The sequence below is a fragment of the Cyanistes caeruleus genome, chromosome 16 (assembly GCF_971803275.1).
Source record: "Cyanistes caeruleus chromosome 16, bCyaCae1.hap1.1, whole genome shotgun sequence".
Classification (NCBI taxonomy): Eukaryota; Metazoa; Chordata; class Aves; order Passeriformes; family Paridae; genus Cyanistes; species Cyanistes caeruleus.
Window position 1 is genome coordinate 13,920,793 of NC_141716.1, and position 9,860 is coordinate 13,930,652.

At 59.6% G+C, this 9,860-nt stretch overlaps 1 protein-coding gene across 1 annotated transcript; it reads right to left on the reverse strand.

The window, feature by feature from the left end:
• Positions 1-1,453: 1,453 nt before the first annotated feature.
• On the reverse strand, positions 1,454-7,082 carry LOC147650236 (maestro heat-like repeat-containing protein family member 7). The gene is made up of 14 exons (XM_086853121.1): positions 6,526-7,082; positions 6,184-6,248; positions 5,926-6,075; positions 5,604-5,752; positions 5,172-5,319; positions 4,738-4,925; positions 4,511-4,648; positions 4,127-4,241; positions 3,836-3,973; positions 3,463-3,639; positions 3,183-3,338; positions 2,923-3,024; positions 2,108-2,530; positions 1,454-1,815 (listed from the first exon to the last, which is right to left on the reverse strand). Exons 1-13 carry the CDS (start codon positions 6,662-6,664, stop codon positions 2,261-2,263), a joined length of 1,935 nt encoding a protein of 644 aa, XP_086709247.1. The 5' UTR covers positions 6,665-7,082; the 3' UTR covers positions 1,454-1,815; positions 2,108-2,260.
• Positions 7,083-9,860: the final 2,778 nt, after the last annotated feature.

The window sequence follows — 9,860 nt, forward strand, 5'->3', positions numbered from 1 at the left end:
ACCAGGAGTATGGCTTTCCTTGGTTGGTTTATAGCTGTGAGGAAAGACAGAGACATTTTACCACAGCTTGCATTAAACCCCTCTGATGCCTTGCCTGGGAGAGTGGAAGTGGCCTGGAAGCTGTGCACCTGTCAGCAGGAAAACAAGCTGGAGGAAAAAGGCTCCCAAATCCCAGAAAGCCCTGGAGCCTCCTGGGCTGGTGTCCCCATCAGGGGCAGCTGGCTGTCCTCAGCCAAGGAAACACTGGGATTCCACTGGATTTATTGTACCTATCCATTGCATCACACAAAGGATCTGAGGACACCTGGCTAATTTTTTCACCCCAAGTTCTTGATACACAAATAAACACACTTCCCCCTTTTCTTTGTCCATTTAATATTTTTTTCTTTCTATTTTCTGCTTGAGGAGAGGGCTGGGCTGAGATTCATGAGTGTTCAGGAACACCCCCATGTCCAGCCCCCAGCCAGGGAGGCCGCAGTGAAGCCTCCTCAAGGTCTTCTCTCCTCCTGGCTGAGCAGCCCCAGCTCTCTCAGCCTTTCCTCAGAGCAGAGGGGCTCCAGCCTGCGGCATCTCTGGGGCCTCCACTGCCTTGCCTCCAACAGCTCCAGCTCCTTCTGTGCTCAGGACCCCAGAGCTGGGGCAGGGGTGAGCCCGGGAGGGGCTGCAGCTTCATGGGCACCAGCAGGGAATTTTGTGTTATCCCTGGAGAGGAACTAAATGCACTCTGGTGTTGAGGGATAAAATGAAAGGAATCAAGCCTACCCTGGGCAGGGTTGCCACCAGCACCAGCATTTCCTTGTGCAGTCTGAAGGGATCTGTCAGGGGCAGATCCCAGGGCTCCCCTTGCTCCGGCCCCCAGCCCAAAGCAGCTGCAAGGATGGCAGGGCTGGGCTGTGGGTCCGTGCCCAGCTCAGTTCGGAGCTCCCTGTGCCACCACAAGCACAGGCTCCGAAGCAAACCCTGCCCATGGGGACACTGCAGCCGTGCAACACTGGCACCCTGCAGCTGAGGCCGAGCCTGCAGCACCTTGGGGTACCCACACAGCCCAGACTGTCCCCAAGGCTTCCTGGAGCCTGAGCCCAGGCTCAGAGGCCCCAGGGCTCCCTTCTGGGGAGCTCCGGAGGAACCGAATAGAGAGAGACTCAGAGCCCTCAGCAATCCTGCCAGCAACCCACAGGCTGGAGGACACAGACGGCGCTTCCTGGCTGGGAGAAGCCTCGTGCCCATCTCCAGGCACCACAATCACAGCGATCCCCACAGCTCCAGCCCCTGCTCAGCTCCTCTCTGGACAGCGTTAAGGCTTCAGCAGAAGCACCAAAGGCCGAGGGCCTTCTGGCCATTTTCCCTTCCCCACTGCACGCCTGGGCAGCTTGCTGAGCACAAGCACCCCTTTCCCCTCTCCCCCTATGCCCTGCGCACACTGGGCACCAGAGAAAGCACCTGAGACACTGGGTATGAGAACACATTCTATATTTCTATATATAATTCTGTATCTATATTCTATATATTTCTAATTCTATATTTCTATATTAAAGAAGAACAAAGAAGAAGGAAAAAAAAAAACCATCTTAAAGAAAATTCCTGCCCGGCTCAGATGGCCCCGGCAGACAGAGAGCCTCTCAATTTAGCTCTCCTCAGAGCTCCAGCAGCACAGCCAGCCATGGGCCCACAGACAAGGGCGGTTCTTGCGTGCCCTGCGGAATCCATCTTGCCACTTCTGCAAGATGGAGCCTGGAGCTGCCCGGAGGACAAAGGCTGTTTCCAGAGCCAGCCTTCTGATGGCAGGGCTGATGTCCTGTGCCTTGTCATCAAGGGCTGCAAGAGAGAGGAACAGTTCTCCATGGTCAGATCTGGATCTGCAGGGACCCAAGGAGAGCCCCGTGCAAGGGCCAACGCAGGTGGCTCTGGCCATGGCCAGGAGGGAGCAGGGACCAAAGGGATCAGCCCAAAGCCACTGGACACTATTGGCACTCGTGCCCCTGAAATCTCTGTGTGTGCCCTGGCCACACCAGGCCTGGTCCGCACAGGGAGCAGAGCCCTCGGCAGCCGGGGCAGGGATTGCAGCTCCCCTTGGCAGCCGGGGCTGGCAGCCGCTGCCCTCACTCACCCTGACAGATGCTCTGGAGCTCTCGTTTGTTCCCCCGGAGGTGCCACCCGGCCATCCCTGGGAACACAGAGCCTGTCAGGGTCCCAGCAGCACAGCTCCCTGCCAGCGGCGCTGCCAGCCCTGGGGCCACACGGCCTCCTGCCCCGGCAGGGCTCAGCCCCGGCCCTTGCCGCATCCTGACTCAGCCCAAGGGCCCGGCTGCCAGAGGCCGGCAGCAGCAGCCCCGAGGGCAGCCGGGGCTCCAGGGCCGGGGCAGCAGCCGGGGCTGGGGCCGAGCTGCGGCGGGGCAGGGAGGGAGCCCAGCCCGGTTCGTGGCTCACCAATGAACCTGATGGCCGCCGCTCGCAGGGACTCCTGCGGGCTGTCCAGGTACAGCAGGACCCGGTGCAGGTGCTCAGCCGCTCGGCTCCTGTCCTGTGCCAGCTGCAGAGGGCGGCGGGAGGGAAGGGTTGGTGCGGGCTCTGCCCCTCGGCCGGGCACTGCTGCCTGCGGCCAGCCCCGGCCTCCCGTGCCCGCCCAGCCCTGAGGCACCGGGCAGCAGCCGCTGGCGCCGGGCTCTGGAGGGGGCAGAGGGCCGGCTGCTGCCCGGGGAGCCGCGCTGCTGGCCTGCCCGACAGAGCAGCGGTGCCGGGGCTCCATGGGCACACGGCTCGGGGCCACAGGGGGCTGGAGGAGAGCCCGCGGGGCCCAGGGAAGGGAGCAGCGTGTGGGGCACAGGCTGGCGGCCCTGGGTGCGGCACTGGGCAGGGCACAGCTGCCAGCCGCACACACTGAGCTTCTCCAGCCTGGGGCTGGGGCTTCCAGCCCGCCCTTACCAAGCCCTCGCCGAACCTCCAGGTCTGATCCACCCGCAGCATCTGCTGGAGATCCTTCCTCTTCAGGAATCGGGCGGAACAGAGCAGCGTTTCCCGGGAGGCCTGGAGAGCAGCAGAGACCCAGAGATGGCACCACAGCCCAGGGCACAGGACCCACGTCCCTGGGCCAAGACCAGGAGGGAGCTGCAGCCTGCGAGGCAGCAGAGCAGGAGGCAGCCGAGCGCCCTGCCAGGGAGCCACGGCAGCTGCCGAGTCCTCACATCAACCACACGCTGGTTCTCGTCATGGCAGTGCAAGGAGAGTGGGAGCAGGCTCTGCTGCACGTGGGACTTCAGGGCCTTTTTCCCCTCCTTTGGTACTAAATCCATCATCTCTTGGAAGATGAACATGGAGCAGAGCTGCACCTGGCTATCGTCCTGTACGAAAGGAAGAAATAAAGACCTCATCATCAGCTGCTTCAGGCCCACCTGGGCAGAGGCCTGCAAATGCCCAGGGCACAATGCCCAGGCAGCAGCCATGGCTGGAGACACAGAGCCTTACATTGTCAAAGAGCGGCAGGAGCGCCTCAGCCAGCTGCAGGCCGAGGGGGATGGTTATCGGGCCACCATTGTACAGGAACAAACGGCTGAGGAGAGCGATGCTCATCCCAAGCACATGGCTGTCATTTTCCCCCAGGAGCTCCACGAGCCTTTCATGCAGGCTCCACATTCTTTTGGCCTGTGTGGAACACAAGAATGTGAAATGCCACCCTGCTGCCACAGGGCCCAGAGGCCAAAGGCCTGTGCCAAAGGCCTGGGGCAGGAGGCAAGAGGCAGGAGGCAGGAGAGCTGGCAGCAGCTGCCTCAGTGCCCAAAGGCCAACCAAGCCTCTGCCTTCCCCAGCCCCACGCCGGCAGCCGCTGCCCCCTTCTCACCATGGAGGAATTCTTGCCGAGCACCACAAGGCCTCTGAGTGCCAAGCGACGCCTCTCCCTGCACTCGCTCTGCAGTTTGCTTGATGCGATCTCCAGGACTCTGTCACGGTATTCACTCGAGTCCAGGCACTCCAACATCTGAAGGGCACAGGCCGGTGATGGGGCAGCAGCGCACAGGGCTGGGCCCAGGCAGCAGCACAGGGCGTGGGCACCGTCCCGGGCGGCTGCGGCACCGAGAGGGCAGAGAGCTGGGAGACAGCTCAGCGAGACAGCGCTGCCCTTCAGGCTCACCTCCACAAGGAACGCCATGGCGGCCAAATCCCTGTGTGCCGTGTCTTTGCTGAGCAGCCCGAGCAGGTAGAATGCAATCGCAGAACACAAGGGTAGGGACACGTGACGCATTGCTCTGACGGGAGGAAAAAGGAACCAAGACCCTGAGCCAGCGGGACAAACCTCTCCATGGACTGACTCCCAGGAGGAGCTTGGCCCTTCTCCACCACCCTGCAAGGGGACCCAGGCCCTTTGGGAAGCAGCTGCTCTTGGGCACCCTCCTCTCCCAGGCTTGTGCAGTGTCCTTGGCCATCCCTTGGTGACAAGGCACTCTGGCCCCTGACCACGGGGACTGTGTGGGGCACCCCAGGCACGGGGCACAAGCGCTGTTTGGTGGCAGCTCACCTGGCCAGCACACCCACAGCACAGTGGTGCGTGCCAGCACACAGCAGCGTGTCCCAGCCACACTCGTCTTCCACTGCCGCCACCACATCCTCATAGTGCAGTCGGCAGAGCAGGGCCTTCAGGGTCTGCACTGCAAACCTGTGTGCACAGCAAAGCCCAGGTGATGCTGGGAGCACTGGCTGCTGCCCTGGGGACATGGCAGGGACAGGAGGACTGGCATGGAGCACCTGTTGGGGCTGATGGCAAGGCCGTGTTGCTGCTGGCATCTCTTCCAGAAGGTATCGACCTTCTCTGGCAGATCCAATGTGCTGAAGAGCACTTGCAAGAGCAGATGCACCAAGAGGCGGGGGAAATACACTGTCACTGCATGTGGGACACAGGGCAGCTGGAGTATCTTCCATATCACCACAGTTGCCTGCGAAGGACAGAGCAGCCTGAGTCAGTGCTCAGTGCTCAGGTGTCCATGTGGCAGGGCCCGAGTGTGGCAGGGAGAGGCCAGTGGAGATGTAGGGACAGCAGCCGGCCTGGTGGCCCTGGAGCTGCTCCTAGGCCAGGTTTGAGCCCAGTGCCTGAGGCAGGGAGATGCCATGGGAGGAGGGAGGATGGAGACCTGAGGGAGAGGTGACCTTGGGGTGAGCAAAGGTCAGTTGCAGAAACTCACAGCCAGGGCAAGGACAGCCGTGTGGTCCCCGTCGGAGGTGCACATGCTGAGCTCTGGCCAGGTGCCCAGCACATCCAGGAGTATCAGCATGGCCGGCTCTGCAGCCCTGCACGAGCACATGATGCTCTTCCACATGGTGGTAGCAGCTCTGTGGGGACAGAGTTCTGTGTCAGGGGGGTCTGGGACACATCCCCGTGGCCTGGGCAGCAGCAGGGAACTGAGCTGGCTGCCAGCCCTGCCTCTGCCCACTGCCCCTCTGTGGCAGCCCAGCCCTGTGGGGACTGGCCCCTGCGGGCAGCAGGCTCGGGGGCTGCTGTGCCAGGGCTGACAAAGGGAGGAGCCACAGGGCCCTGGAATCCTCTGTTTGTCAGACACCTGGGCCAGGCTGTGCAGGGGGATGCCCTGAGCCCTCTGGGCACGTGGGCCCTGTACCTGTCACACCATGGGGCCACACGCAGGAGAGCCATCACCACGTCAGCAGGCTGTGCCTCTGTCAGATCCAGAAGGGGCCTGCACAGATTGTACTCAGGAAACTCATTAGCCTTGAGCCACTGGTGGATGAACCTCACCATGGGGAGCACCTGGAGAAGGCACAGGGAAACTTGGAAAGCTGCCAGCAGGAGTAATGTGCCCAGCTTCCCAGAGAAGTGCTTCCCTTCCCACCGCACTGCCACGGCCTCAAAGGCTCGCAGTGAGCAGCTGGCGTGGCCAAGCAATTCCTGGGAGGATCGAAGCCAGGCCACAGGCTGCTTACTTGCTTTGGATTGGAAGGACCCTCCTCCACAAGCATGTCCAGCAGGGCAGCACTGGCCTTGGTTTTGAAGATGGGAGAGTATGCTCTGACCACAGTGCCCATGGCACTGGTCTCTTCCTCCCGAATTCTCTTCATGAATTTGCAAATCATCTGCAGCAGAAGGGCAAGAAATGTGGGACATTGTATGGATGCTCCAAGCGTGGTGCTGGGTTGAGCAGGGACAGCAGGCCCAGCCCAGGGGGGGATGGCTGCAGGTACCTGCGCTGTTGTGCGGAAGAGGCCACGGCTGCGTTCCTGCTCTCGAGTGCGCTCCATGGCTGCTCCTGGCAAAGAGCGAGCGCAGCTTGAGCTGAGGGGCTGCGGGAGAGGCCGGAGAACACAGCCCAGCCCTGCACTCCCCAGGCAGGGACAGCCCCAGGAGGCCCCAGGGCACAGAGTACAGCTCCAGGGCGTCTGCCCCAGCCCCACTTCTGTCCTGTCCATGGACGTGTCCCCGGGGGATGGGATGGGATGGGATGGGATGGGATGGGATGGGATGGGATGGGATGGGATGGGATGGGGCAAGGCCAAGCTGGCTGCAGGCCCAGGTCTGCCGCTCACCCTGCTGCGGTGGCTGGAATTGCTCCAGCTCTCCATGCTGCTGTGCTGGGGCAGTCCCAGGGCCTTCTTTCTCCTCCTTCACCCAGGTCATCTTGGGGACACTCGGAGGTCTCTGCTCAACATCACTGCCTGGATTCATGGCTACTTGCAGCAGAGGTGGCTCAGAAAAGGTCTGAGTTGGCAAGTCCTGCAGCTGTGCCTGGAACCCACCTGCAGGAGTGAAGTCTTGGCAAGGCTGCAGGACAGCCAGTCCTGCACTTGGGTCTCAGGGGCTCGTGCCACAAGGACAGGAGACTCGTCGTCAAGGACCGTGGTGAGGAAATGCCACGGTCTGGGCTCGAGCACACCTGAGAAGTGTGGTGCTTCACCTCACCAGAAGTGAAGCCTCGGGAAGGCTGCAGGTCACCGAGTGCTGTGGTCTGGCCTCGAGGTGACCTGCAGGAGTAACGCCTCAGAAAGGCTCTGGGTCAGCAAGGAATGAGTGCGCCGTGCGGGGGCTCCTCACAGCACCACTCTGTCCCGTCCTGCCCTGTCACGTGCACCAGGCACTGTGGTGTGGCTGTGTCACCGCCAACACTAATGTCACCCCATGTCACAAAGGGCCCTTGGACACCCTGTCCCATTCCATTCCACGGTTACCATGCTGCACCGTGTCACCAAGGGCCGTTGCACACGCTGCCCCCTGCCCTGGGGCTCCACCCAGCCCGGCCAAAGTGGCCCAGCTTGGAAGCAATGCCTTGGCCCAAGTGTCTCAGACAGCCCAACAGGATCTTTAGGAACAGCTCAAACCATCAGCAAAGGCTGCCCTGCTCTGTGGGCTCAGGGCAGCAGAAGGAGCCCCCTGGGCTGCCGAGGCAGCCGTGGCGGGAAGGGCGCGGGGCCCTCCACAGAAGCTGTCACGGCCTCCTTGGGACATGTCCCGCCTGGTGGCCATCCTAAACGTGGCGGTGTGACACAGACCAGGAACGTGTGGGCCAGGGCCCGAGTGCTGTTCTGACCCCACTGAAATCAGCAGAGGTGTCAGAATCCTTGCCAAAGCAGGCCTGCCACCCCCCGAGCCCTGGCAGCGCTGGTGCCCATCTCCTGCCCCAGAGACCTGTGCCCTGGGGGGGCTTCTGTGCCAGAGGGCAGCCAAAGCCAACGTGCATTGGGGGCTGTGCTCCATCCTACAGGGACTGTTGGCCAGAGCACCTGGAACAACTGGTGGCAACACTTGGGATGTGTCAGATGATGTTGCTCCTTCCTGGAATGTTGTTTTTCGTGGAAGGGATTAGCAGTAGCACAAAAACACCAACAGCTACTGAATTTCGCTGGACAAAGAGACTCCACAGAGATGCTGTCATGTATCCTTGTGCCTTTCTGCCTTTCTTGCATTTTGGAAGAAAAAGAATTGGCCCAGCCTCTGCTGCAGTTGCTGTGTGTCTGCCTGTGGCAGCTCATGTGCAAACACAGCTGGCGGCCTGCTGAGCACGGCAATGGACGGCCACAAACAGGGAGGTCCCCAGTGAACATCGAGGCAGACACCTGGGGAAGTGCAGAGCATAGGGATAACTGTGGGAACAGAAGCTGGTCTGTGTCTCTGATCATGGTGCTGATGCCCTAAAGCTGGGCAAGAAAACAGTACTCCATGGTATAAAGGCCTATAGAGCAGGTATTTATTTATTTGATGCCGGGAGGGAGTGGCATAGCTTCAGCACAAACTCACTCCTCCATTCTTCACACAGTACTACCTTTTATACATTTTTTTAACTTAATGTTCACATTATACTTTCCAAACCTTCATATTGCAACCTATTTCATAATCACATGCTAAATTTGCTGATTTCCAAAAAATTCTGCATTCACATACCCTTTTACAAAGTAATTAATTCTTTCTGCATCCAGCTTTTTGCATAGCTGAAGCATTATCTCACTGCCTCGGCACCAGCGTGCCTGGTGTCCAGCCTAGTGTCAAACTAGGACACTGCAATAAAATGGAACAAGGCAGTGTTGGTACCTCCAACACAACAGTGGCAGTAGAAAGCAGGGCTATTGTTATCTCAAGCCAACCGTTTGTGTATCCACTGGAGTCACAGAAGCACCTGGGCATTTCTGCAGCTCATTTAGGATCCAACTGGGAGGCTCCAACCAAAGCAGCAGGGCTGCAGTTGATTTGTGCCCTGCGCTAGGAACATGTGAAGCCACGGATGGCTGCTGAGGAGACGGGGCTGTGATGCTCGCGTGCAGCCAAGAGAGCAAGAGCAGCACCTTTCCAGGGTGTGAAGGGGCTACAGAGAAGTGGGAGAGTGACTCTTTGTCAGGAACTGTAGTGACAGGACAAGGGGAAATGGGTTCCAATGGGGAATAGGAGTGGATTTGATGTTAGGAAAATATTCTTTGGTGTGAGGTGGGTGAGGCCCTGGCCAGGCTGTGCAGAGAGGCATTAAAGGACAGGCTGAACAGGGCCCTGAGCAACCTGGGGAGGTGGGAGGTTACTCAGGGCTGAACAAGAGGACCTATAGGGTCCCACCCAAGCCAAACCATTCCAGGATTCCATCATTCCAGGCCCTAATGGAAGTGGTCCCAGGACTCCTGTAACATCACTGCCCCCAGAGTTGTGATGTCTCAGCCCGTGTTCCAGCAGCAGAAACGCAAGCAGGGCAGGATCCCCTCGCTTGGCTTTTGTCTCTTGAACAATCTGAGCACTGGCAATGCAAAGCAGAGGAGGGCCAGAGCTTTTGGGGGCTCCAAGCCCTTAATATCAGCCCCTGCAGCTGAAAAAGCCGCTCCCCAGATGCTGGCTCCAGCAATTCCCAAGGCCATAAAGGCCTTCAGAGCCTGAATGTGGATTTTGCATCCGTGTAGCTTGGTGCCAGCTCTCAGCCCAGGAGTTCCTGTGGCTGCAGCAGGAAGGGTGGCAGAAGGTTTCCTGCCTGCTTTGCATTGCTGCAGGGGCTGCTCCTGTAAGAGCCCCCTCTCTGCTGGTGAAAGCTTTGCTCTTGGGGACACCGCTCTGCAGCAGCCCAGGAACACGAGCGGTGCCCAGTGCCGGGAGCGCCACCAGTGGTTCCCCCCTGTGCACGGGGACCCCAGCCCCAAGGTGGCTGTGCCAGCACCCCCAGGGACCTCCAGCCTCAGGAACCCAGGGCAAGGGGAAACCACAGCTGTGCAAATGCTGCCTGTGCCCAAAGCAAATGCAAAGACAGACAGCCTGTGACAAACAAGGACAATTTATTTACACAACAGCACCACCACCACCAATGAACTACAGAATGTATTTACGTTATAAGAATCTTCATAGCAACAATCTATAAAATGTATTTACAATGAAAGGACCTCTATAGCAATTGCAATCT

Excerpts from the sequence above, each read along its gene's own strand:
- LOC147650236 (XM_086853121.1), bottom strand. The coding sequence starts at position 6,664 with ATGAATCCAGGCAGTGATGTTGAGCAGAGACCTCCGAGTGTCCCCAAG. Across the intron at positions 4,242-4,510 it reads GCTGTGGGTGTGCTGGCCAG|AGCAATGCGTCACGTGTCCC; the intron begins GTGAGCTGCCAC and ends TCCTCCCGTCAG. Across the intron at positions 3,025-3,182 it reads AGAACCAGCGTGTGGTTGAT|GCCTCCCGGGAAACGCTGCT; the intron begins GTGAGGACTCGG and ends GCTGCTCTCCAG.